Below are 27,995 nucleotides of genomic sequence, written 5' to 3' on the forward strand. Positions count from 1 at the left end.
CAGCACGCGGGGTGACTTTGATTGACGTTCCCCAGTCGAGTGAGCATCGAATGAACAGAGAGAGTACAAAATATGCGCTCGCTCATTGGCTGCGGAAGAACAAGAGGCGGGCCTTAGCTCAAGCAGCCAATGGGCGCTGCGCGTGAGGCTCGGAGTGACAGGAGCGGAGGAGTGGAGTCACCGCGGGCGGGGTGAGGTCATCCAGGATGACGTAAACCACACGTCATCAGGGGCGAAAAATAAACTCGTGCAGAGTTCACTGTTCAAAAAACTTTATTCATACCAAAAACACAAACAGAAAACATGACTTTATCCTGAAAAACAGACTACACCACCGCTACAGAAACCAAGAGTGACGGAGGCCTCCTCCTGCTGCGCCGCCTCCGCCCAGCGCCGCCTCCGCCCAGCGCCGCCTCCGCTCAGCGCCGCCTCCGGTCTGGACTCCTGCTGCGCCTCCTCCCTCCAGTCCTGCAACAGGACAGGCGTTAGCTCCAACAGCTGGACTGGATCCGAGCTGTCCGGGGTCCATCCACTGGTTTTCATTTGAACCTCCCTGAAAAGGACCGCTGCGCTCTGAAGACCACAGGTCTCAGTTTCCCCTGAATTATTTTATTTTCCACTGATTGTAGAGAATTTTAAAAGTCAATGTGGTTGAATTCACTGAGTTTCCCTTTTTTTTTTTTTTTGAAATCAACCGATTGGTTTCTACACAGAAAGTTAATTAACATTAAAGTCCTGGAAGTTTCTGCTCACTGGGCCGCAGCAGAAACGGAGGGAACCAAACCCTCCTGTTGAGCCCCTGAAGACATTTTCTGAAACTGTCAGATCGGATCCAGATCTCCTCCGGTCCACACTGAGCTGTCCCAGCAGCAGGACTCTACATGGACATTAGTCCTTCGGTTCGCCGTGGCGTCCCGGCGCCGCTCTGGCTCAGTCTGCCAGAACCTGTGGATCCACAGAGCCAGGACCCTCCAGGCTGGACGTCTGTGGTCCGGACGGCGCTTCACGGCTGCATCGCCGGCTCCACGGCGTGACGTGGATGAGCGAGCGTGGGGGCGGAGCTTAGAATGAAGAGATTACTCAAAAGTGCAAGAATGAAGAGAAGCACTGAACTGAGGTTCAGAGGTTCAGAGGACATGTAGAGACAAGCACCCCCCCCCCCCCCCCCCCCCCCCCCCCCCCCCCCCCCCCCTTCCTCACCGTCTCTTGTTCTTGGGGGGTCCTCGGACGAAGCCCCAGTCCACGCTGATGGGCTGACCCATCAGGTCCTGGCCGTTCAGACCCTCCATGGCCGCCTGAGCCTCTTTGTACGTCTCATACTCCACCAGCGCATAGCCCTGCAACCAGGAGGAGGAGTTACTGCTGCTCCCCCAGCCAATAGGAGGAGGAGTTACTGCTGCTCCCTCAGCCAATAGGAGGAGGAGTTACTGCTGCTCCCTCAGCCAATAGGAGGAGGAGTTACTGCTGCTCCCTCAGCCAATAGGAGGAGGAGTTACTGCTGCTCCCTCAGCCAATAGGAGGAGGAGTTACTGCTGCTCCCTCAGCCAATAGGAGGAGGAGTTACTGCTGCTCCCCCAGCCAATAGGAGGAGGAGTTACTGCTGCTCCCTCAGCCAATAGGGGGAGGAGTTACTGCTGCTCCCCCAGCCAATAGGGGGAGGAGTTACTGCTGCTCCCTCAGCCAATAGGAGGAGGAGTTACTGCTGCTCCCTCAGCCAATAGGGGGAGGAGTTACTGCTGCTCCCCCAGCCAATAGGGGGAGGAGTTACTGCTGCTCCCCCAGCCAATAGGGGGAGGAGTTACTGCTGCTCCCCCAGCCAATAGGGGAGGAGTTACTGCTGCTCCCTCAGCCAATAGGAGGAGGAGTTACTGCTGCTCCCTCAGCCAATAGGGGGAGGAGTTACTGCTGCTCCCCCAGCCAATAGGGGGAGGAGTTACTGCTGCTCCCTCAGCCAATAGGAGGAGGAGTTTCTGCCCCCAGTGGCTGACAGACTGACAGACAGAGTCTGTTCTCATAGAATGTTCTAGATCAGGGTTCCTCCACCCAGTCCAGAACGGCCCTGTGGGTCCTGGAGGCTAACAGAACCTCACCTTGAGGTACCCGGTCCTGCGGTCCAGATTGAGGTGCAGGTTCTTGATCTCTCCAAACTCGGAGAACTTGTCGTGGATGTCCTCCTCCGTGGCCTCCTCGTGGACGCCGGTCACAAACAGGATCCAGCCCTCCACCGCTGGGGACGAGAACCAAAACCCGGTTAGAGAGCACGGCACAGAACCCAGAACCCACGTAGAACCCAGCTCAGAGGAACAGAGCGTGGAGTGGTTTCTGCTGTTCTGGAGCTCATCACAGTCTGGCGTCTGGCCGCGGTCTGGGTCAGGAGATCCCGACTGATCCTGATCATGTGAACAGGAGGAACTCTGTTTCAGCAGGTGAACAGGTTCCAGATGTTTCAGAGACCAGAACACTGACCTGAAACCGATACCGACTGCATGGAACACAGTCACTGACGATGGTTCCTCCTGTAGCCTCTGTTCTCTGTTCATACATGAAACGTATGTAGAGACAAGAACCTGTCTGTCCCCTCACCCCAGCCAGACCCGCAGGAAGCCTCCCCCTCTGAGCCTGGTTCTGCAGGGTTCTCCCCCTCTGAGCCTGGTTCTGCAGGGTTCTCCTCCTCTGAGCCTGGTTCTGCAGGGTTCTCCTCTGAGCCTGGTTCTGCAGGGTTCTCCTCCTCTGAGCCTGGTTCTGCAGGGTTCTCCTCCTCTGAGCCTGGTTCTGCAGGGTTCTCCCCCTCTGAGCCTGGTTCTGCAGGGTTCTCCTCCTCTGAGCCTGGTTCTGCAGGGTTCTCCTCCTCTGAGCCTGGTTCTGCAGGGTTCTCCTCCTCTGAGCCTGGTTCTGCAGGGTTCTCCCCCTCTGAGCCTGGTTCTGCAGGGTTCTCCCCCTCTGAGCCTGGTTCTGCAGGGTTCTCCTCCTCTGAGCCTGGTTCTGCAGGGTTCTCCCCCTCTGAGCCTGGTTCTGCAGGGTTCTCCCCCTCTGAGCCTGGTTCTGCAGGGTTCTCCCCCTCTGAGCCTGGTTCTGCAGGGTTCTCCTCCTCTGAGCCTGGTTCTGCAGGGTTCTCCTCCTCTGAGCCTGGTTCTGCAGGGTTCTCCTCCTCTGAGCCTGGTTCTGCAGGGTTCTCCTCCTCTGAGCCTGGTTCTGCAGGGTTCTCCTCCTCAGAGCCTGGTTCTGCAGGGTTCTCCTCCTCTGGGCCTGGTTCTGCAGGGTTCTCCTCCTCTGAGCCTGGTTCTGCAGGGTTCTCCCCCTCTGAGCCTGGTTCTGCAGGGTTCTCCTCCTCTGAGCCTGGTTCTGCAGGGTTCTCCTCCTCTGAGCCTGGTTCTGCAGGGTTCTCCTCCTCTGAGCCTGGTTCTGCAGGGTTCTCCTCCTCTGAGCCTGGTTCTGCAGGGTTCTCCTCCTCTGAGCCTGGTTCTGCATTTTATAATTAAAGCTGAACTGAATGGACGTCTACAGGAAGTAAACAAACTCCACTTCCTGTTTCTGTTCTTAGACACTCCCGTTCACTGATCTGCTCTCGGGGACGGAGCGTCTGGACAGACGAGCGTTCTCACATCTCTGAGGTCCCGGCTCGTCCCCGTCCTGCTCCACCGTGTCGTAGTTCTCCTTGGTCCTGGACCGGGCGCCCTCCTCTGGAAGAACGGCAGGACAGACACTGTGGCGTCAAACCGAAATGACGGACCAGACGGGGGGACGGGGGGACGGGGACGGACGGACACCTGCTCACCTGAGCCAAAGCCGCGTCCCTTCCTCTTCTTGGCTTTCTCCTTCAGCTTGTGGATGCTCTCTGCAGAAGAACACATCCCAGGTCAGTGCTGCTGGCCCCGCCCCTCCCACAGCGGCGCCCACCCACCCTCCCACAGCGGCGCCCACCCACCCTCCCACAGCGGCGCCCACCCACCCTCCCACAGCGGCGCCCACCCGCCCACCCCTCCCACGGCGGCCCCTCCCACGGCGCTTCATTGGCCTGGTTATTTATTTCCAGACCCTTTACTGCAGACGCTGTTTTCTGTGAGCTCCCAGGTTTTCATTAGGGAAGGGAAATTCGACTGACTTCCCCGCCGACTAGTCTCACATTTTATTTGCGACTAGTCGATAAGCAAGAAAACCTGCAACTTAATACCCATGTTTAATGTGAGCAGAGCAGCGCAGGCACGGTGTCGGACGGGGGGGATAAGAGTGGCGTGGAGCCTGCATGCGATGTCAGATGGGGGGGGATAAGAGCGGCGTGGAGCCTGCATGCGGTGTCAGATGGGGGGGGATAAGAGCGGCGTGGAGCCTGCATGCGGTGTCAGATGGGGGGGGGGGGATAAGAGCGGCGTGGAGCCTGCATGCGGTGTCAGATGGGGGGGGGGGATAAGAGTGGCGTGGAGCCTGCATGCGATGTCAGAGGGGGGGGGGATAAGAGCGGCGTGGAGCCTGCATGCGGTGTCAGATGGGGGGGGATAAGAGCGGCGTGGAGCCTGCATGCGGTGTCAGATGGGGGGGGGGGATAAGAGTGGCGTGGAGCCTGCATGCGATGTCAGATGGGGGGGGGATAAGAGCGGCGTGGAGCCTGCATGCGGTGTCAGATGGGGGGGGGGGATAAGAGCGGCGTGGAGCCTGCATGCGGTGTCAGATGGGGGGGGGATAAGAGCGGCGTGGAGCCTGCATGCGGTGTCAGATGGGGGGGGGATAAGAGCGGCGTGGAGTCTGCATGCGGTGTCAGATGGGGGGGGATAAGAGCGGCGTGGAGCCTGCATGCGATGTCAGATGGGGGGGGGGGGGGGGGGATAAGAGTGGCATGGAGCGGCGTGGTGCCTGCATGCAGTGTCGGACGGGGGGAGAGTAGAGGTATATGAAATCCGTTTTATTTTTTCCCCAATTCCGTTTTTTCCGTTGAAATATTTCTGAATTTGGTATTTTGTTTTTTATGCTCATTTTTACCATAAAAAAAGGTGTCTGGTAAGTGGAAATGAATAAATGTCCACAATTTAATAGGATATAACAGTCCATTTAATGTTTAAAGTCCTGCAACAAAGAAATACTTTTCAATTAGTCGCAATGGTCTTTGCGAGTCCAGTCCACAGTACGTTGACAGTATTTACAAAAAAGCTTTTCCCCTGAGGCATAAAAGTCCGTGTTCTGTTCTGCTCTGTATTTAGCGCTTAGCGTGGAGTTTCATAACTTTCTTGAATGTGTGAGAGGGGAGGGAGCAGCTCGCTTGGACATCGTGTTGTTGCGTCGCGTCTCGTCGCGGCTGGAACGCGCGTTCACATTTGTTTTCAACTGTATTTTGACGCAAAATCGCGGAAAGCATTTGGCGTTGTGAACGCAGCTTTAGCATGTTAGCAGCGCTGTGGAAGTGACGTACACGTTGCAGCAGCTCGGGCGGTCCCCCCGGCATGTTTGCTTTGCACTATAAGGTTCCATTTTCTCCCGGAAACTGAATTTCAGACCAGATTAGGACGAATTCCGCAATATTCCGCGTTTTATTCCAATTCCGTTTTTATTGGTCATTTCCGCGATTCCGTCCGCGATTCCGTTAACACGGATTTCATATGGCTCTAGGGTAGAGTTGTGAAGTGGTGCACACCCGTGCAGACATGTGAAGCATGGATGAGCCATGCAGCGTTTAGCCGACTATAAAATACTAAACGTTTAATAAATGAGTAGGCGGTTAAACGATTAGCCGAGCACATCCCTAGTTTTCATGGCAGCTGGTGTGTGAATGGCTGGACGGGGGGCAGGGGGCGGGGCTAGGAAGTGGAGAGGGAGCGGCTGCAGCAGCTCAGGTTGGGCTGTAGTTCAGCTGTAGCGTTGTCGTGGTTACGGCCAAGGCCACTTTAAAGGTGCATTAAGGAGTTTTACAACCTTAAAAACACTTATTTTCCACCATAAATATGTTCCACATTTTTAATGCTGTGTCCAATGAGCCCTGACAGATTCATTACCAGAACCTCTAACAGGCTAAACTGTCACTTGAAAGTCACAGTGCCGGTCCGGCTCCAGAGTTTTTTTGGGGAGAATTTGAAAGGAAGGACATAATGCGCGCTCCGGCTCCTTGAGTTTCGATTTGTCCGCCATTACTCCACCAGATGCTTAGTGAGCAACAACTGAGCAGGATCTTCCAGGAAGTCAGAACAGACTGGCTTCTAGCACTGCAGCTCCACACAGACTCCACCAGGGAGAGGAAACTTACATTTTACTGGAGCGCTACTAAACGAGCGAAGACGGAGTTCCCCTCTTCCGTGCACGCGAGCCACAGGGACGAGTTTTTCACTAAGCTGCATTACGTCCAAGGTCTGCAGGGGGCGCTGTTTCGCATAAAACGTGCAAACTCCTTAAGGCACCTTTAATGCACGGGTTTACCCGGGCTGAAGCCCAGGGGCCTAGCCATCAGCTGGAGAAGTCACATTGTTGTGTTACTGGTCAAGTTTTCTGTCAATCATTTTATACTTCACGTTTGTGGCTGCTGATTGGTCCAAATTAACCCTTTGCTAGCCCCGCCCCGCCTCCCTGTTTACTGACCGTTTCTACACCTATCACGTTTCACCCCGAGTGACTGGTGGAAAATGACGGGAAAAAGAAACCTGAGAGCAGTGCTCACAAGCGAAAGGCGGTTCGCGAGAAAGAATCACAAGAAAAAGAATTACTAAGAATTACTGAAGAGCATCCCAAAGCTCACAGGATTCTTTGTGACTACTTTGTGACAAGAACGTAAATTTAAAAAGTAGGGATGTGCGAGTACCGATACCAGGTATCGGTATCGGGCCGATACTGGCCTTATTTCAAGGTATCGGGTACTCGTGAAGCCTACCGATACCAGCCGCCGATACTCACGGCAAGAAAACCCCACACGTAGTAAGCCCTCCTCGCCAGCAGTTGGCGGTAGTGCAACCAAATGGGAGGCAAGCTGCCGACAAACATGAAAGAGGAAGAAGCTCCTCTCTGGAGCTGACAGGCGCAGGGCTACACTGCAGCGGGTTGATTCTCCATGAGTCTCATCCAGAGCAGAGACAACAGGATGAATCCAGAACGGCTGCTCGTCTCACCAGAACCGCCGGTGTGGAAATTCTGTTATATCAGTGAAAACGAGCCGAGCTTTGCAGAATGCTAACTCTGCTATGCTAAAATTGCTAAAGGAGGAGCGCGATGTTGTTCATTTACCACTAGTAATTTGTTTAAACACCTCAGGGCGAAGCTTGTGGACGAGAGTCTGACGCTGTTGTGCTGGAAAAAAAGAAAACTCAGGCAGCAACTCGACGGCAAACTCTGCAGAAGACCGAGAAACTGAAGAGCAGAGATCCGAGAGCAGCACAGAGAACACCAGCAGCTCTTTAAACTCAGGGGTTGTTCTGTCTTTGACTTGAGTTCATAAAAAAATCATTAAAATTAGTACATTTACAAACCTTAGTTTATGTAAAGTGTAAAACTCAGAAATTGTTTTATCTTGCACTTAATTTCATTTAAATAAGTGCAAACTCAGTTGCTTGTTTTATTTTTCAGACTATTATTTTGGACTTAAACATAGTGGCTGGGCTGCCTTTTTATTGGAAATAAAATTCATTTTCAAAAATAATCTCATTGCATTATTTTAAATTTTATGTGTATAAAGTATCGGTATGCAAGTATCGGTATCGGTGAGTACTGAAGATGAAGTACTCGTACTTGGTATCGGTCTGAAAAAAAGTGGTATCGCACATCCCTATTAAAAAGTAATGACAACAAAAACTAAAACAAATCTCTGGACATCATGAACTGACGAGTAAAAATGTGACGCCGCTGGCCGCCGGACACGCTGGGTTTAACCATCCTCACGCCGGGCTCACTGGCTCCGGTCCGGCTCCGGTCCGGCTCCGGTCCGGCCCCGGTCCGGCCCGGCCCCGGTCCGGCCCCGGTCCGGCCCCGGTCCGGCCCCGGTCCGGCCCCGGTCCGGCTCCATACGGAGACGCAGCACCGCAGCACTGTCACTCAGTGCCATGTTTGTTGTTGTGCCGCTCCTCTTCTTCTTCTGTGATGTTTTACGGCAGCTTGCATCCCGTTGGCTGCAGTACCGCCACCTGCTGGTCATTATGATCGGAGCTTTTTTCTTGCAGGCTGTCATTTGTTGTAAGAATTTACAGAAAGAATCTGAAGTTCATGTATTTAATTTTTTTCTAACAAGCCTTAGATATTCATATGTATGATACAAGAGTTATATGATACATTCTAAATTGAAATATCTAAACATTCTACAATTTCATTTCATAAACCTAATTAAAGGTGCAATACAGGATTTTCTGGAAAAGACGAAGCCAAATGTCTGTAACTCACTTTTTGAAAAACGCACATGCGCCACAGCATCCTGCCTGCTCTCCTGCTTCTCCCAGGAAACGCCTATCAATGGCGGAAGCGTGCGAGCGCGACCTCATCTTCTCCGGGCGTGCACGGCTCTGTTTACAGTTTCTGCGTTCGGCCTCGCTCATAAAACTTGTTTTCCGAAACAGTTACAGTTTCATTATGTCAGACTCGCCGTCGGTATGTACTAGCTCAGAAGCTCACGGCTACAAAAACACTCTGACTCCCAAAAACACTCCCAATACGTAGAACGTGATTGGGAGCGAGCACACAACGGCTTGACGAAAGCAGCTCGTCAGAATGATTGACAAACAGACCCAGCAGTTATTTTGATGATCCACCCGGAACTCAAAGCAAATAGAAAATCCTGTATTACACCTTTAAAGATATGCTTACAACTAGGGCTGAACGATATATTGCATTTGCGATAATCTCACGATATTACAAAACGCGATTTGCGCATCGCAAGGTACGCGATAGGACAGTCACGTGACGCAAATTTACATCGGAGGGCGCTGTGCTGACTGCTGGTTTGGTGCGCTGACTGGAGCAGCGTGATCACCAAGCTCACCCGTCTTGGTTTTAAATAATTCACATAAGTTCTTATTTAGGGCCAATCCCAATTCCCCCCTTCCCCCTCCCCCTCCCCCTCAGCCCTCCCCCTTCAGAACAGGGCTGAGGGCCGGGGCTCTTTGCAGCACTATGAACTGGGATCCCCCTCGGCCCTTTAAGCCCCGCCGCGCTCCTATAACAACAACAAATTATGGATATTAGAAATGATAGAAATTACATTAGAAATTACTTTTATTTTTTAATAATGGTATTATTATTTACCTTATATTTATTTTTGAGGTTCTCCCACTTTTTTGGAGCTTGCTGGGCTGTAACTTCCCCTTCCAAGCCATTTTCTTTTATGAATTTCCTAAAGTAATACATGTTTATATAAACACCTTTTATTACTGACATATTATAGCTCAGACGAATAATACAATTTACTCCCACTGTGTTTCGGCGCTGTATTTTGATTTAAAAAACTTTCCTTCATTTTCACCTCTAAACTGAATCAGAAGTCAGGTTTCATCGGGGTCCCTGTGTCAAACATATTACGTTAAAAACGTGATAAAGGATGACGTTAATACAGTGATTAGCGCTCTTCAGAAGTTACAAATTTACGATCGGAAACGGAGCTACGCAGCGCTAAAACGTTAATCCATGACTGGGACACTGTCACACTAGTATATCTATAAATTCAGTGAAGCAAATACACTTTTTATAGCTTTTTAAATAGTATACAGAAAGCAAGCTTACATTTGTGCGACTCCTCGGTGGGCGCCATGTTGTTTTTTCTGGCCAATGTGAAACTCCGCCTACCTCTATAGAGAATAGGGAGCATCGATGCAGACTTCGCTGAAAGGGGTGAAATAGCCCCTCCCCTTTGCCCTACCCCTTTTCAAAAAGTAGAATTAGGATAGCCCTGAAGCCTCGTGAACGCGCATATCATAGGGGGAGGGGTAAGGGGTAGAATTGGGATTGGCCCTTATTGTTGTTATACAAAGTGCCTTTTGTGTTCATGTAAGTTAATTAATTAAAGTATGCTGGTGTTTTCTGGCTAAAGAAGGAAAACTCACACTGTTGTATGTTGTGAAAGAAACTGATGAATTTTGTGATGTAGATTGGGACGATGGAGTAGGGCCTACAAACCCTCTCAGCCCCAGGGCCTGCTGGGAGGTTAAGGCGGCCCTGGTTACGGCCACAGGTGGTTCTGAAGCTTGATCAACCGGCCTCCAGACACCAGCCTGTCCTCCGACCCGGCGCCGCAGCGCACGCCCGCTCCAGACACAGTCCTCAAGACATCCAAACACACACACTACTATGTTCACAAACAATCTGATCGAGTCACGTGACAGAAATATCCCACATTACAACATCCGGCAGCTCCACTCAGCACCCAGGGGCCAACAGTGAGAATCAACAGGACTGCTGTTAGAGGGAATCACCGCTGACCGACCACTTCGAGGGAACAGGCCTGGCTGCTGCCGACGGGTTTACACAAGACTGTAAACCAACAACTCAGCCTGGACATGCACCACATCTTGAATTTGAGAGAAAGCCTGGAGCCCTGAGCCAACAACGACTCAAACCATGTAGTTTAAGAGAACAAACTAAAAAATAAAGCGGTAAACAATGAAAACCCAACAGTGAAGTGGTTAGCTCATGCTCACACACTTTCAGGCACATTGTACCCGCTTGAGGACACTTCAGGGGGGTTTGACCGGAGCCGCTGAGGCAGACTTCATTCAGCGTTTCTCTCACGAGCAGCCGCGTCCAGACGATTAGCATGTTAGCAGCGGCTAACTTCTAAACCACGGACTCGACAGTGACATCTAGTCAGTTTCGACCTCTAGAGCTACTTCAGTAACACGGCTCAGACTTCTCCACATGTTTTCTTTCATGGTCTCTAACGTGGCCCCCTTTGACAAACCCGCAGAATGAGCGCCGCTGTTAGCCCGCTAGCCGCTCGGCGCTAGCCGCCTGAGGCCTACACCACGCAGTGCAGCCTCGGGCTGCAGTTTCCTCCACCGCGGTTCGGACGCATCGCTGGCCCGCGGGGTTCCCGCGGCGGCTGCCCCCCGGGGACAGACGGTGGCCCGTCGGTGTTCGTACCGTCGCCGTCCTCATCCATAGGAAAATCCTCTCCGCCCGCTTCGTGAAGGTCCAGCACGTCCGCCATGATGCTTCTCTGTCGCGCTCACTGCGGAAACCGCGTCAGAAGAAGCGCGCGCACAGCGGAAATACGCAGTTTGCGTAAACAGGTTGGCGCTCATTCGTCAAACGAACGTAGCGTGGAGACGAAAGACAGAGGTGGACTGAAGCTGGTCTGTTGCACCGTGGGTCCAGGGGACTGAACTGTCGTCTGTGCTGTATGTCCTGCATGTTTGGCTTATTGGACAAATCAAGCTGACTTGACCTTGACTTGACAGAGGTGGACTGCAGACTGAGTTCTCGGCTTTTGAAGGACGTGGTCTCCCTCAGAAGGCCTGGTGTCCAGCTGTCCCTCGCTCACCCCTGACTTCAGAATGTCAGCTGGAAGATGTTTTTTTTAAATACTTTATTCATTTTCATTTTCAAAACATTACAAAACATAAAGACCATGAATTACCCCCTCCTTCCCACCCCTCCCCCAAAGCAGGTTAATGAAACGGGAAAACATAAATAATAATAATAATTGTTGGAGCCCAGGACTTCAGTGTTCAGTGTGATTTTTAAGTTTGTCAATCAAAACTTTATAGTTGAGTATGTGAAGCTGATCTAATTGCTTGGGGATTGTAACGCCAAAATACTGAATTTGGGAGGTCACTTTTACTGGTAAATTCCTGAGAAAATTGGAGACTGAGTTTTTTCACATAGAGGCATAAATTCACATTTCTGCCTGTTTATAGTGTAACCAGATAATTTTCCAAAATTTCTGATTTGATGTAATGATGGTGGAATAGATTTTTCAGGCTGGGATAAGAATAAGATTACGTTATCTGCATACAAAGGTACATAATGACCTGTTTTGCCCAGGCGTACCGGGATACTTTTGGGATTACATCTGATGCTTACTGCAAGGGGTTCAATACACAAAGCAAACAGCAGGGGGCGCAGTGGGCAGCCCTGCCAACACCACACACAGACTGAAAGGGTGAGATCTGACATCTTCAATTAACGCTTTATAAAATCCGATGCTGAGGTCATCAGGGCCAGACTTTCCACTGGGGAAGTCCTTTATGACCTCCTGTAGCGTCATTTTGGCATTAAGTATTGAGTGTCTTTGGACGTGTGAGGGAATGCAGGAATGTCCTCTTCAGCGGCGGGGCTTTGGGATAGATATGGATTTCCATAATCAAGGGCGTCAGTTTGTTTTGAAAAGTGGGGGGGACAACTACTGGCAAAAAGCACATTGGAGCTGTGTGCGTGCGTATGTGTGTGCGTGCGTATGTGTGTGCATGCGCGCGTGCACATCTAAAAAGACTGAGAATATATGCTTTCACTCACCAAAGCTGAGGACTCACTTTAAAAGAAAGGCGCACGGTGGTTCTTCTTTTGGATAAACTTTTCAGTGACTTTCTTTCATTTTGATTTCCGACGGTTGGCTTTAGCTTTAGCAGCGCTGAACTATCACGTCTCCCTGTCAGTCACTAATCAGGACCCGCCTACATCGGAGGAAACCAATCAGCTCTCAGTTTGGAGATGACGCTGCAGTCTGAGCCCCACTTGTCAAAAAAATTGCTCGGTCTCTTTGAAGCAGCAGATATTTCAGATAATCTTAAAGAAATTATAACAGTTTGCCTGCAGTCCTTGATGGTGACTCCTGGTGGCGCTGTGCTCCACCTGCCCCTCATGACCAGTCACCACTGTTTTGAGAAGTGCTTGAGATGATGACTAGAACTGATTTCACTTTTGGTATGGCTGCCTTAAAGCTCGTGTCCGGAGTTTTGAAAGAGAAAGGTTTTTTTTTTAATCCAATGTCTGGAGGCTCCGCCCTCCCTCTGCTTTCATGAGCGTTAAGCCACGCCCCTTTAACTGTGCACGCTATTATCCGTCTGGTGAAAATGAGAGCCTCCAGTCCTGCAGCATCCTCCATGTTGAGCTGTTTCCGGTGGATGTTCAGCAGACGGTGGATATATCTGCTGCAGAGCTAACTCTCCTCTGCTGGGCGAGCGACGTGCTCTCTGGCTGCTCCAGCTGACTGACAACACGAGAATGCAGAAGCTCAAAATCTATTGGCTGACGCTGACCGGCGCTTTTTCAGATAACATGGGGGTCTATGAGACGAAGGCGGGGCTCATAAATACATTTTTATATTGCTTTATGCTGATATTATATTGTAGTATGAACCAGACTGACACACTGAAGCTCTGCTGAAAAATGATTCATACGTTGGAAACGAACGGAAACTCCGGACACCAGCTTTAAGATGCTGAGAATTATTTCACATTGTAGGCAATTGTCATGTTTTGAATAAAATCCTCTGGCCTGAACCTTTGATATGAATTACTCACCTAACAATGTTGAACTTCATGTTGAAATCAGCTCCATGTCAGATAGATCATCTAATCAAATGCATCTTTGATTCATTCTTCCTCATTACAGTTCAAATATAAAAATATAAAATTCATCTCTATTCACATCTTTCAATAAAACTGGAATTTCTTTTCAATCAAAAGCCACAGGTCCCCCGGGGACGATCAGTCTGTTACTGATGATGAGCTTTAGCTGAGACTAGAATGAGGCCAGACAGTCTCAAAATGTTGCTGTTAGCACGTTGAGAGTAAAGTTCTTCAGGTCATTTCCACTTTTCAAAACAAACTGCCGCCTCTTGCAGATGTTTCTAACCTGGTTAATCACAGGGTTAAACTAGCAGCCCAGTTTTCAAACTTCACCACAGGAGCTGCAGGAGAAAGAGCTGCTCTGGGCGGAGCTTCACTGGAACAGACGCACATTTACAGCAGAGGCACTTTTTTAAAAAATCCTCGTGAACGTCTGTTTGCGTCTCTGCTGCTAGCGGATGGTGCAAAAAGTGGGGGGGACACGTCCCCCCGCCCCCCCCCCTAAACTGATGCCTATGTTCATAATAATGTCTGAAGCACTGATTTATTTCGACTGGGTCCGTCACTGTAGAGCCCGTCTCACTTTTCATTTGGGGATGAGCCCTGCTGCCTGGGCCCCTCAGGTTTATCTCCCGCTCAGAGTGTTCATACCTTCAACAGCATGGTGTTGATTTGCTGGGAGAGAATAGTGTTATATTGATGCTTTAGCTTCACTATGTCCTGTAATAAAGATGGAGACGGGCCCTCGGTGCTGCTGTTGGAGCAGGGGAAGCTGTAGATCTACAGCAGAGAAGCTTCGTCTTCTCCGCTGCTTCATATGACAGAACAGAGCCTCTGACCCTGAAGGCCTCCCGTGAGGATGAATCCAAAACCTGGCCTGTGTCATTAAAAGCTAAGTCATTCTTTACTGAGAGTGAGCCTTTTTCTCCAAACATTTTGTCGTTAGGAAGATTTGGATTGAATCGCCAATTGTAAGGTTTTTTTCCACCCAAAGTCCTCACCTGCAGAGCCTGGGCCGAGGGCTGAGGCGAGAATGTTGTTACATGTAGATGACTTCTGATTTGCTATTAACTTAGAGTCAGTTAGAAAATAATCAGTCCTCGTGTGTGTATTGTGGACTTGTGAAAAAAAGAGTATTCCTTCTCTGTGGGACTGTGGATCCTCCAGATATCGACCAGCTTTAACATTTTTATTAAATTGTTTTGCACATTTGTAGAATCTGAGGGACTCGCTGGGCGGGGAGGACCTGTCCAAAAGGGATCCGGGACGCAGCTGAAATCACCTCCTGCAATCGGTCAGGCATGAGCTGGAAAACCCCGGAGAAAAACCTGCGTTGTCAGAGTTTGGTCCAAACAAGTGAAGGAGGGTGACGTACAGTCGGAACAGAGCCAGTCACAATTCCACAGCGACCGTTTGGATCGGCTTCTTCGTGAACACTGCAGCACCGCGTTGACTGGGAGATCCGTCCTGTCCCGCGATGTCTGAGTTTTAGGGCCTCCGTGTGTTTAATACGCGTCTCTTGCAAGAACAAAATATCTGCGTGTAAATCATGACGGTGAGAGAACATCTCTGCAATCTTCGATATGTGAGCTGAGTAATGGCATTTGCAGTATTCTCATTCTTTCTGCCACTCATGACACCTCTGAGACGCAAATATGCACGATGCCATTATTTCCAATCAAAATTTGCGTACAGCATTAATGTGACTGAAAGAAAAGAGCCTAAACTCTCTGCTTCTCCCCGTAAGAAGAGGGAGAACAGAAACTCCGCCTGGCGGCAGAGCTGCAGAGAGAGGAGCCGTACCGAAAACAAACAAACCTCAGCTCCTCGCCGCCCTCCGCTGGCTCAATCATTAACACTCACTTTGAGTCTACCAAAGCCCTCTGGTGCTTATTTTAAAATTTCCAGGATAATTCTGAGTATTAAATGTAAATAGTCACTAAGAGAAGAGAAAAAAATACATATCCTGTTTTATAAACTGTTTGCAAATAGTGTGAATGTTTCCTTCTCCCTTCTGTCTTTGCAGTCAGTGTCCAGCAGAGGGACGGCATTATTTGGCTGAAGTTAAAGGAAAAGTTCGGTTTAAACAGTTTTCCCGTTGTTTCTAGAACGCAGTAGAACAATCTCCTCTCCCAGAAGGCTTTCCTGATCCCAACAGAGCTTCGGGAGAAATTTAGATCCAAACATGGAGCGGCGCACATCGCTATACTGTTAGCAGACGGGGCGCCGGTAGCGCCGCTCCTAAAACGGCTTTAATTATCCAAAAACTCAGTAGTTTCACCAACATGTCCTCCTGGTCCCTCAGCCTGTCCTCCACCACAGCCCGGGGTCCTTCTGTTGACCTCTGACCTGGAAGCTTTGTTCTCTCCTCTGCCTCGCCTCTGGATGAGCTCTTCATCTGGGCCCTCCACCTGGATCGTCCAGAACCTCTTCAGCCCACAGATATTCCTCCGTTTTGCACTGAACTGGAAGAAGACAGCAGTGTGGCCTCCGGTTGCCCCGGAAACAACGAGCCGTACTGCGCTTGGCGCGGCGCCGTCAACAAAGCTTCCAGGCTTTAGTTGGACTGTCTCTGGCCTGGTCCGGCAGACCCCGAGGTCCGGCAGACCCCGAGGTCCGGCAGACCCCGAGGCCCGGCAGACCCCAAGGTCCGGCAGACCCCGAGGTCCGGCAGACCCTGAGGTCCGGCACACCCCGAGGTCCGGCAGACCCCGAGGCCCGGCAGACCCCGAGGTCCGGCAGACGCCGAGGTCCGGCACACCTGGAGACCCGGCAGACCCCGAGGTCCGGCAGACCCCGAGGTCCGGCAGACCCCGAGGCCCGGCAGACCCCGAGGCCCGGCAGACCCCGAGGCCCGGCAGACCCCGAGGTCCGGCAGACCCCGAGGTCCGGCAGACCCCGAGGCCCGGCAGACCCCGAGGTCCGGCAGACCCCGAGGTCCGGCACACCTGGAGACCCGGCAGACCCCGAGGTCCGGCAGACCCCGAGGTCCGGCAGACCCCGAGGTCCGGCAGACCCCGAGGCCCGGCAGACCCGGAGGCCCGGCAGACCCCGAGGCCCGGCAGACCCCGAGGTCCGGCACACCTGGAGACCCGGCGGACCCCGAGGTCCGGCAGACCCCGAGGCCCGGCAGACCCCGAGGCCCGGCAGACCCCGAGGTCCGGCAGACCTCGAGGCCCGGCAGACCCCGAGGCCCGGCAGACCCCGAGGCCTGAGAGAGGAGCCCGACCGGGTGCTGGACCATGGCGGCATGGTGCGCCCGCTAAACAGGCCGTGCAGAAACAAAGCGAGGAGAGGCGCCGGGAGCGCCGCGCTGCAGGCAGTCTGAACGGACCCCCTGCTGTGGGCCGAAACAACCGGTGCTGCCGAACGTCTGCGGTTGTATAAGTGTGACTTTTAAAACCGCGGCTAATAGAAAAACCAGTTAATCGCTGCAACCCAGTCAGTGGATCACTCCTGTCAGTGGATCACCCCTGTCAGTGGATCACTCCTGTCTGTGGATCACTCCTGTCAGTGGATCACCCCTGTCAGTGGATCACCCCTGTCAGTGGATCACTCCTGTCTGTGGATCACCCCTGTCAGTGGATCACTCCTGTCAGTGGATCACTCCTGTCTGTGGATCACTCCTGTCAGTGGATCACCCCTGTCAGTGGATCACCCCTGTCAGTGGATCACCCCTGTCAGTGGATCACTCCTGTCTGTGAATCACTTCTGTCAGTGGATCACCCCTGTCAGTGGATCACCCCTGTCAGTGGATCACCCCTGTCAGTGGATCACTCCTGTCAGTGGATCACCCCTGTCAGTGGATCACCCCTGTCAGTGGATCACTCCTGTCTGTGGATCACCCCTGTCAGTGGATCACTCCTGTCAGTGGATCACTCCTGTCTGTGGATCACTCCTGTCAGTGGATCACCCCTGTCAGTGGATCACTCCTGTCAGTGGATCACCCCTGTCAGTGGATCACCCCTGTCAGTGGATCACTCCTGTCAGTGGATCACTCCTGTCAGTGGATCACCCTGTCTGGACCTGGACCACGGGATCTGCTCCACCCGCCTCCACCTCACCGCTCAGCCCCACGTGAAGCTGCGTGCCTCTCAAAGGTCAGGTCCTGTGTTGACCCCTCCTACACGACTTTTCCATCAGTCTGACCTTTGACCCCCAGATTCACAGCTTTATGCTTTTTTTCTGGACTCAACAGATGAGTAAAGGTTTGAATTCAAACCACGTTGCACCCCCCCCCCCCCCCCCCCCCCCCCCCCACACACACACACACACACACACAAACACACACACACGCACACAGGCACACACACCCTTCCTATTCTTCTCCACACAGTGGCAGGAAGTCGTCCAGATATCCGCAGCGCCTCTAAAAAAAGAGCGAGTGAACAAAGTGGGCTGGGTGGAGGGGGGGGGGGGAGGGGGACCTGCAGAACCTTCACTGAGAGCAGAGCAAGGCTGAGAACCGCCGGAGACCAGGACTGCTGGGCCCGATCTGGACTGGATCAGGTCTGAGCTGCTGACGGGAGGACTGAGACCTGAGACCGATCCTGACCTGGACCGGGACGATGCTGGCCGTGGGGACACTGGTCCTGGTCCTGCTGGGACTCATCTGGACGTGTGGAGGTGAGTCAGTATCGCCTGAAACAGGAAGCATTCAGCCTGAGCCGAGACAAAAAGCAAGATTACATCTTAAATGTTGTGAAATTAGAAATAAACTCTTGACGGCTGAAGTAACTTCGTCAGTCTGTTCTTCAAACTCGCGGCTCGATGTTATGAGATGGATTTAAAACATGAGAAGTTCATCATGTGAAAGAAAACACTTTCTTCCAGGGCTCAAGTTACAAAACAGTTAAAGTGCAGCTTTCTGTCATTTCATTCAGTGAGATTATTTGCATAAATTGTTATTTAAGGAACAAAAAACTTATTTCTTTTTATTGTCTGAACCTGTTCTGTCCAGCAGGAGGCAGCAGAGCGGAGGTTCTGCTGCTGGAAGGTTCCAGACTGATTGTTCTTCCAAGAGGAGCTTATAAATATCAAGCTCCTCTTGTTAACGAGCTTCTTACTTTATTAGATTCATTTTGAGTTCTGATGAAACTACAGACATGAAGAGATACGTGTGGATGGGTGGTGTGTGTACAGGTGTGGTGCATACAGGTGGTGTGTGTGTGTGTGTGTGTGTGTGTGTGTGTGGAGGGAGGAGGGTCCTTCCTGGCTCACGTCGGTCCTTCTAATGTTTTTCACTCTTGTGAAGAACCTCGTCCTGGAAGCGGTTCTGCGGATCCGGTTCTGATTGGCTGATGGAGCTGAAGAGTTCTAAAACCTCTTCAACATAAACCTCCGTCCCGAACACCGCAGCAGTCCGGCACACACACCTGCCAGGCCCAGCATTGTGTCCAGCTCCGTCACATTCCTCGTTGCCACGGCGACGACCTCAAGCCAGTCCTGGACACTTCCTGTTTACGTGGGGCCGGCTTCCTGCCGCCTGGGCCGGATCAGCCCCGCCTCCCCAGGCCGGACCGCCGCCGCTGCAGAGGGACAGACTGAGGGGGTCTGGACAGGAACCGAGGCAGGGGGCAGAGGACGGGGGGGGGGGGGGGGGGGATCAGGGGGGATCAGGACCGGGACAAGCCTGGCTCTGTCCTCCATGAAGGGATTTTTGGTGGAAAAGGTTGGAGCTGAAGTGGAACCCGTGGATCTGTGTGAGAACGTCTTGGAAACACTGAGCGAGTCGATGGTTCTCCTCTGCAGGACTCCGACAGGGACAGAACCTGACCTCCGACGGAAACGTCTGAATCTGCTGCAGTGAAGTTTGAGAAAAACGTCTTTTCCTCCTGAACCCAGGATCCGTCCGTCCTTCAGAGTCACGTTTTGTCCTCAGTCTGTCCTCCAGCTGCAAACCCAGCACGGGGAACCGTTGTAGAACGTTCTCCGAAAAACTCTGCTTGTTCAGTCAGAACAAGGCGGAGCTTAACTGAGATCGACAGACTCCACAACCAATCAGAGGACAGGAGCTTATGTCCGTCTCGTCCTGGTTCCTTCTGTCTCGTCCTGTTCTGCTGGTTCTGTCTTCCTGGGTTCCTGCACTAAAAGGCGTGCTTTTCTCGGTTCTCGGTTCTACCACTGAGTTGTGACAGGTGGTCTTTTTTAAATTGTCCTAGACCTTTGTCTCCGTCATAAATCCTTGTCCGTCCTCCGTCCACAGCCGTGTCCAGCGACCCCTGGGTTCAGTGTCCCGTCAGTCGGAAGTGTCAGGACAAGTTTGGGGACGGATCCTGTGACCGGGAGTGTCTGGAGGCCGACTGTCTGCGGGACGGCTTCGACTGCCTGAAGGACAGGGGACACTGCAAGTAAGCCCGTGTCCTCGTCGTTTGGTAGACCTTCAGAGCCTTCAGAACCTCCAGAAGCTCCGGAACCTTCAGAACGCAGAGAACTGCAGTCACAGGACATGTTGTGTCAGTGTGAGACATGAGGAGCAGTCTGTCTCTGGGACGTCTCTCAAGTCTCACAGCCTTATGTCTCACTTGAAGAAGTTGAGTTTGATGTTTGTAGAAGTTCTGAAGCTGACGAGGTTCTGCTGTTAACGTTAATAGAGAAGTGACCAGCAGGGTCACTGTTTGACCCCAGCGGGGTCACTGTTTGACCCCAGCAGGGTCACTGTTTGACCCCAGCAGGGGTCACTGTTTGACCCCAGCAGGGTCACTGTTTGACCCCAGCGGGGTCACTGTTTGACCCCAGCAGGGTCACTGTTTGACCCCAGCAGGGGTCACTGTTTGACCCCAGCAGGGTCACTGTTTGACCCCAGCAGGGGTCACTGTTTGACCCCAGCGGGGTCACTGTTTGACCCCAGCGGGGTCACTGTTTGACCCCAGCAGGGTCACTGTTTGACCCCAGCGGGGTCACTGTTTGACCCCAGCAGGGGTCACTGTTTGACCCCAGCAGGGTCACTGTTTGACCCCAGCAGGGGTCACTGTTTGACCCCGGAATGCTGCTACGGTGATATTGAGGACCTGTTCCTTCTCGTCTTGCCCCCCAGCCCGGGTCACGTCCCGTACTGCCGGGACCACTTCGCCGACTCCCACTGCGAGCTGGGCTGTGACAGCGCCCCCTGCGGGTGGGACGGCGGCGACTGCCTCAAGCACCAGAGCTCGCAGTGGGCCAAAGGGACGCTGGTCGTCCACACCAGCGTCCCCCTGCGGCGCTCCGCCTCCACCAACACCTCCGTTCTCTGGGCGCTCAGCGTCCTGCTGCAGTCGCCGCTCCGGCTGCGAGGCTCCGCCCCCCTCGCCGCCAGCAGGAACCTGTTCGACTACAACCCCCAGGAGCTGGAGGAGCTGCTGGCCCGGCCGGCGCCGGACGCTGACGGGTCAGTACCCCGGAGGCCGAGTCCGGTCTGTCTCAGAGCGAGGGCGGGTCCACAGTGGACAGGTCTGTCTCGGGGCTGGGTGTGTTCTGGCGGTCTGTCCTCGTTGACCAGGTCTGGTTGTGTCTCTGGCTCAGCTCCCTGCTCTTCGTCCAAGTGGACAACCGGCCGTGCTCCCGCCTGTCCTCCTGCTTCCCCTACGCCACCGAGGCGGCCGGCTTCCTGCGTGCCGCGCTGCAGCGGCGCCGCCCGGCCCCGCCCCCCCCGGCCCCGCCCCCCCTGCCCGAGCTGACCGCCGTCATCAATGTCAGGGGCGTCCGCCAGGAGATCGGAGACAGAGAAGACGAGGAGGTCGTCCAAAAGGAAGTCAGAAGTAAGCTGTGGACAGCATGTCCTGAAACACACACACACACACACACACACACACACACACACACACAGAAGGACACCAGTAGAGGTCTGGGGTGAGATCACTTCCGTTCCTCCAGCTCCAGCAGCAGGTCCAGCAGAGCCGCCTGCACGTCCCCCGTCCCTGGTTGTGTCCACTGTGGTCTCATGTCTGTCTCCTGGGTTGCAGGGCCGACCCCCGCCTGGCTCTGGGCCGTGGTTGCCATCGCCGTTGCTCTGCTGCTGGTCGTCCCTCTGGCCATAGTCCTGGTGGTGAGGAGGGTGCGGCGGCGGCGGCGGACCGAGAGGGACGGCGACGACTGGGCGGGACACCGGTCCAAACCGGCCGACGGCGAAGGCAACGTTAAAGTCAAAGGATGGATGTCAATGTCTCAAGTGTCCCGCCATGATCAGAGAGTCCGCAGCAACAGAGAGAAGGACAGAGTGAGTCTGAAGAAGAAGAAGAAAGCCAGAGAGGCGGAGAAGAAGAGACGCAGGGAGCCGCTCGGCGAGGACGCCATCCGGATGAGGTGAGTGGACTGAAACCCGTCCACCAGGACGCCACTGTCTTCACTGGACTCTGGGTCCTGAGCGTCTGTGGACGGGGGCCGTGGTCTGTCCTCCTACCTGCTGTTCCTCTCCTTGTTCCTTTATTTTATGGTGGGATGGAGGGATAAGTAGTGGGAGGGGGAGATAAGTTATGCGAGGGGGGAGAAGTTGTGGGGGGAAGAAGTTTTGATAAATTGTAGGAGGGGGATAAATCGAGGGAGGAGGGATAAGTCGTGGAGGAGGGATAAGTTGTGGGCGGGGGGAAAAGTTGTGGGGGGGATAAGTTTTTGGGGGGATAAGTCATGGAGGGGATATAAGTTGTGGGAGGGGGATAAGTCTTTGGAGGGGGGGATACGTCTGGCTGGAGCTGGATGTCCTGTACGGCAGATGGGCTGAAGCACTGAGGCTTGCTTGTGTCTTCCGGCCTCAGGCCTCTCAGGAGGGACCAGGAAGTGGGCAGCGACACAGACTTTACCCAGAGTTCCATGGAGGACGTCAGCATGAGATGCTCCCGCCGGGTGGAGGACGCCGCCGTCCGTGACCACCGGACTCAGGAGCAGAAACTGTCCCGAGCTGGACCGTCTCCGAACCGCCGAGCCGTGCAGCGTAAGGACCCCAGAGAGCTCACCTTCCAAACCCACCAGGTTCCTGAGCGGAACATGAGTCTTCACGGCGAGACCAAACAGCTGAATATGAATTTGTTGTTTGTGTCGGTAAACCGAGGGTCTGAGGAGAGAGAGGATCCTTCCTGGAAGTCAGGTTCAGGACCAGACAACACCACTCCAAGAGAAACAGTAAAAAAGCGTCCAGAGAGGGGCGCTGGCCAACCGAGAGCTGAGCTGGGCCTTCAGACCAAACCAGGACTTCCCGGGAGAATCCTCCTCAGCTCTGCATGATGAAGGCTCCCTGAACCAGATCCAGGTCTTTCAGGAGAACCCTGGACCCGGGATCAGCCGGTCTTTGTCATGCAGTGAGAGGACGCCACGGAGCGCAGGATGAACCGGACCAGAGGGAGCTAGAACCTGTCTGGAGGTCAGAGGTCAGGGGTCAGGGGTCAGAGGAGGAGTAGTGAGGAAGAGAAGCTCAGTGATAGATGGTCAGAAGACAATCACAATCGTTTGTGGATAGCCGTTAGCCGTTAGCCGTTAGCCGTTAGCCGTTAACTGCTGGCTGGCAGCCAAGGCGGGACTTCCAGTTTCAGTCTCCGCCAATGAAACGAGCTGGATTTCTTCTTCTATCCGTCTGGTTAGTTTGACTGACAGACCTCCAAACGAAGCAGAACCGAGAACCGAGAACCAAACCAAATCTGACCCAACGCTAACCTGTTAGCACAGAGGTAACTTCACCAGAGAGAGAGGACTAACTGTAACAGGTCAGGACAGGTATGAGGACACACACACACACACACACACACACACACACACACACACACACACACACACACACACACACACACACACACACACACACGTGTTGGGTTTGCCACTCTTTTGGGGACATTCCATTGACTCCCATTCATTTCTAGCCCCTAACCCTGACCCTGACCCTGACCCTAACCCACACCAGAACAAAGCGTAGCCCTAAAGAAATGTTTTTGACCTTTTACTGTTTTCAGTAACAACAACATGGTCAAGAAAACACTGTTTCCCTTCATGGGACCCAAGAAATGTCCCCACAAATGACACTGTGCCTGGTTTTCCTATGTTGTGGGGACATTTGGTCCCCACGACCATATGAAAACCCGCACACAAACACACACACACACTCACACACACACACACACACACACACTCTCACACACACACACACAGTAACCAGGCTTGTTGCTGCCCACAGCGCCCCCTCGAGGCTGGGAGAGGAGCGCCATGCCGCCGCCGCTGCTCAGTCCTCCTCAGCAGGTGTGTCCTTCTGTCTTTGTGTCTTGGCGTCTTTGTGTTTTTGTGTCTTCGTGTCCTTGTGTCCTGCTGGATGTGGGGACTGAGTCCCGGACTGGGACTGCTGGGCTCCTGGGTTCTTGGTGTTTTGGACCCAGACTGTGAAGACCGATCGGGTGTTTCCGTGGCGACTGTGGTCAGCAGCGTGTTTCTGTGTGTGCCTGGCTAACGGTGTGTCCCCGGCGGTCCGCTGTGTGTCCAGTCGGCGGAGTGGTGCGGCCCGGACGGCTCGGTGGTTCTGATCCGGGCGGTGCGGAGCGGGCTGGACCGGGTGGTGCTGGAGCTGCTGCGGGCCGGAGTGCCGGTCAACAACACGGATCACACCGGTAACGCGTCCCGGCCTCACCTCGCCGTTCTGTCCCGGTTCCTGAGAGGACCGTCTGTCCCGGTCCCTGAGAGGACACGGTGGAAAGCCGTCCCAGCAGGACCGACGGGTTCAGCTGGACCTGGGACCGGTCCAGTCTGGACCAAAGCCTCACTACAGTCTGCTGCTTCCTGTTTTCTTCTTCGCTGCAGTTACAGATTCCTTTAAATGTTTCCCATTTCTGTAAAGTAACATGCATCTGTGGGATGAGCGGCTGAGCCGCAGCCTGCAGTCGTTAGAAAACCACCAACGTTCTGACCCTTCATGACTCAGAGTGAATAAAACAAAATATAACGGACCGCTCAGCCGCTCATCTCTCAGATGCATTCAGCCGCTCATCCCACAGATGCATTCAGCCGCTCATCCCACAGATGCATTCAGCCGCTCATCTCTCAGATGCATTCAGCCGCTCATCCCACAGATGCATTCAGCTCACTTGAATTCCAGCTACAGCAGACATGAACAGGATGTCCTCCAGCTCGTCTCTGAAGACCTGACCCGGCCGGGTCCAGACCGCCTGCATCAGGACCACGCCCACAACTTCTCCAGAACCCAAGGCTTCTAGAACACTGATCTAGAACACTAATGCTTCTAGAACACTGACACTTCTAGAACACTGATCTAGAACGCTGCGCTCCAGCTCAGGCTCCTCCCACCTGCCTCTCCTCGGCTGCTCGTCCTTCTCCTCCGTAGTTCATGAACTCCTGGTTTCATTTCGATCGATAGAAACTGATGAAACTTCCTGAAAACTTCTGATGAGGAATTCAGGATTTGTCATGAAACATGATCCTGACCCCCCTCTCTCCATCCTGTTTTTGTCTCCCTGCTCCACCCTTACTCCACCCCCTCCCCCCCCTCCCCCTCCCCCACCCCTCCTCCAGCCCCCCTTCTGCCCCCTGACTCAGACTAAAGTTAATGTGTTCACATATTAACTTTGTCACTCCTATTTTTCACATCTTGCTTCAGTTTTCATTCAGCTTCTATTTTCCCTCTCTCTCTCTCTCTCTCTCTCTCTCTCCCCGTCTCCCTCTCTCTCTCTCCCCCCTCTCTCCTTCTCCCTCTCTCTCTCTCTCCCCCTGTCTCCCTCTCTCTCCCTCTCGCTCGCTCTCTGTTGTGTGATGGTTGTTCATTGGCTGACTCCCTCCCTTCTCGCCCCTCCCCCCCTCCTCCACCTGCTCCGCCCCCCGTGTCTCTCAGGGCGGTCGGCCCTCCACTGGGCGTGCTCCGTCAACCACCTGACCCTGGCCCGGACCCTGATCCGCTACGGGGCGGCCGTGGACCTGCAGGACAACAAGGTGAGGCGGGGCCGGGTCGGATAGGCCCCGCCCCCTGCTCATCCCTCAAATGTTCCTGATCAGCATGAGACCTGATGGAGGAGGAGCCTGAGGCTGACAGTGTGTGTGTGTGTGTGTGTGTGTGTGTGTGTGTTCAGGGTGAGACCCCCCTCTTCCTGTCCGCCCTCCACGGCTGCTCTGAGACCTCCAGGCTCCTCCTCCTTCACGGCGCCAGTCTGGACCTGCGGGACCGGCGGGGGCGGCGCCCGGCGGACGTGGCGGGGGAGGGGCTGCAGCAGCAGGTCCTGGAGCTCCTGGCGGCCCCTCGGGTCCAGAGGGACGCCGGCGGCGACCCGCTGTGGAACCAGCAAACGCTGGCCTACTCGCCGTGGGCGGAGTCACAGGGGCTCCCCGGCAGGAGCGCCTCCTTCTCTGGGGTCGTAGGTCACCGGGACCTGGCTCCGCCTCCACGGACGTAAGTCTCAGACTATTGGCGGTTCCTCCGACCACGGAACCTCAGAACCCAGCCTGGTTCTGACCCAAAGACCAGGACGGGTCAAGTTCAGCTCCCGTCAGTCCCCTGAGCTCCCCTCTGGACCAGAGGACAACATGGCTCAAAGAGACCGTTCTCTGGTTCTCTGGTTCTGTGGTTCTCTGGTTCTGCAGTTCTCTGGTTCTGCAGTTCTCTGGTTCTGCAGTTCTCTGGTTCTGTGGTTCTGTGGTTCTCTGGTTCTGCGGTTCTCTGGTTCTGCAGTTCTCTGGTTCTGTGGTTCTCTGGTTCTGCAGTTCTCTGGTTCTGTGGTTCTCTGGTTCTGCAGTTCTCTGGTTCTGCAGTTCTCTGGTTCTGCAGTTCTCTGGTTCTGTGGTTCTGTGGTTCTGTGGTTCTGTGGTTCTCTGGTTCTGCGGTTCTCTGGTTCTGCAGTTCTCTGGTTCTGTGGTTCTCTGGTTCTGCAGTTCTCTGGTTCTGTGGTTCTCTGGTTCTGCAGTTCTCTGGTTCTGCAGTTCTCTGGTTCTGCAGTTCTCTGGTTCTGTGGTTCTCTGGTTCTGTGGTTCTCTGGTTCTGCAGTTCTCTGGTTCTGTGGTTCAGCGGTTCTGTCTTTCTCTCTCTCTGCAGTGATTGGTCGATGGGCCTGCAGGCCCCGCCCCCTCAGAACTGGCGGCCGCAGCTCAGCCAATCGGCGACTGCGCTAGTCCCTCCCAGAGTCATGGGCCGCTCCCCTCGGCCAATCAGCACCCTGCAGGAGGTGACGTCAGAAGACGAGGACCGCGAGCGGCAGCAGGAAGTCCCCAGGGCGGCCACGCCCCACTTCCTGTACCCGCAGCCCGCCCCGCGCCAGCGCTCCTTCTCCTGCTCCCAGCATGCACTGCAGCGCCGCTGCAGCCCCGCCCCCCCTCAGCCGGAGCCCCACTACCTGATGGTGACGGAGCAGGTGGAGCGGGTCCCGGTTCCCGCCGCCGCCGACCCCGCCCCTCCCCCCGCCCCTCCCCCCGCCACCAACGCGGAGCAGAAAGCCAGAGGTCAAAGGTTAAACAACGCTCCCGATTCCACACAGACGGCCTTATAGCGGCAGGAAGCTGCTGCAGCGGGATTTCACAATAAGGGTTCGAACCACGAGCTGAGAGGAAGAACCGGAGACAGCGGTGTCTTCATGTGTCTCTCTTCTGTCTTCAGATCAAACCGACCACTCCGTGCAGCCGTCCCAGGACTTCTCGGTCCCCCACAGGGTTCTGTCCAGCTGTTCCTGGTCTTGGGGTTCTGTCCAGCTGTCCCTGGTATCGGGGTTCTGTCCAGTTGTCCCTGGTATCGGGGTTCTGTCCAGCTGTCCCTGGTATCGGGGTTCTGTCCAGCTGTCCCTGGTATCGGGGTTCTGTCCAGCTGTCCCTGCTCTCGGGGTTCTGTCCAGCCGTCCCTGCTCTCGGAGTTCTGTCCAGCTGTCCCTGGTATTGGGGTTCTGTCCAGCTGTCCCTGCTCTCGGAGTTCTGTCCAGCTGTCCCTGGTATCGGGGTTCTGTCCAGCTGTCCCTGGTATCGGGGTTCTGTCCAGCTGTCCCTGGTATCGGGGTTCTGTCCAGCCGTCCCTGCTCTCGGGGTTCTTTCAGGTCTGAAAGGAACCTTTCGGATGCTTTGCCCTGCAGATCAGACAGACCCTGAAGATTGGTGGACCCTCGGCCTTCAGACCGGACTGTGTCTCCGAAGTGTTTCAGGACATTTCCTTCCTGCATGTTCATTTTTTCCCATGATCCTCTCTGTTTTCAGCACCACTCTGTAAACTGCTCATAATAAAGACTGTTCTTCATCACTTCCTGCTCGACATGGCTTTTGAGCGTCGCATGCGGACGGTCTGATTGACGGCTTTTGGAGAGCTTGGTTCTGTTAGAAATGTGCAGATCGTCCTTCGGCGGTTCTGCAGGAGATGCTTCCTGGGTTCTCATGAGCCAGCGGGGCACCGACAACCCAGCCGTTCTGTTGGAACATCTTCAGTGGAGATCTTCCAGAGACCAGGCCAGGATCTGGTTTTACCGCCACTCGGAGCTGTGCAATAATCGCACTGGCCTCAGCGATCAAGGGAACTACGGCAGGAAGCCGGCCCTCGACTCGTTCTTGAAGATCTGGTGTGCTTTAAGAGAAGAGCCAATCAGAGCTCAGCAGAACGTCTGTTCTGCG

The 27,995-nt window shown here is 53.9% G+C and overlaps 2 protein-coding genes across 3 annotated transcripts; one reads left to right on the forward strand and one right to left on the reverse strand.

The window, feature by feature from the left end:
* Positions 1-255: 255 nt before the first annotated feature.
* rbm8a (RNA binding motif protein 8A) lies at positions 256-11,147 on the reverse strand. The gene is made up of 6 exons (XM_030103640.1): positions 11,032-11,147; positions 3,776-3,835; positions 3,603-3,680; positions 2,091-2,227; positions 1,201-1,337; positions 256-468 (listed from the first exon to the last, which is right to left on the reverse strand). Exons 1-6 carry the CDS (start codon positions 11,096-11,098, stop codon positions 420-422), a joined length of 528 nt encoding a protein of 175 aa, XP_029959500.1. The 5' UTR covers positions 11,099-11,147; the 3' UTR covers positions 256-419.
* Positions 11,148-17,866: 6,719 nt separating this feature from the next.
* notchl (notch receptor, like) lies at positions 17,867-27,621 on the forward strand. 2 transcript variants are annotated; one of them, XM_030103600.1, is made up of 12 exons: positions 17,867-18,086; positions 19,666-19,810; positions 20,497-20,826; positions 20,961-21,196; positions 21,401-21,740; positions 22,190-22,365; positions 23,596-23,657; positions 23,896-24,019; positions 25,255-25,352; positions 25,490-25,806; positions 26,446-26,933; positions 27,004-27,621. In XM_030103600.1, the coding sequence occupies exons 1-11, from the start codon at positions 18,029-18,031 to the stop codon at positions 26,894-26,896; spliced, it is 2,337 nt and encodes a 778-aa protein (XP_029959460.1). In that variant the 5' UTR covers positions 17,867-18,028; the 3' UTR covers positions 26,897-26,933; positions 27,004-27,621. The 2 variants fall into 2 exon arrangements, with proteins under 2 accessions (XP_029959460.1, XP_029959459.1); XM_030103599.1 differs by having other exon boundaries at positions 26,446-27,621.
* Positions 27,622-27,995: the final 374 nt, after the last annotated feature.

Source organism: Salarias fasciatus, chromosome 11 (genome assembly GCF_902148845.1).
Source record: "Salarias fasciatus chromosome 11, fSalaFa1.1, whole genome shotgun sequence".
Lineage (NCBI taxonomy): Eukaryota > Metazoa > Chordata > Actinopteri > Blenniiformes > Blenniidae > Salarias > Salarias fasciatus.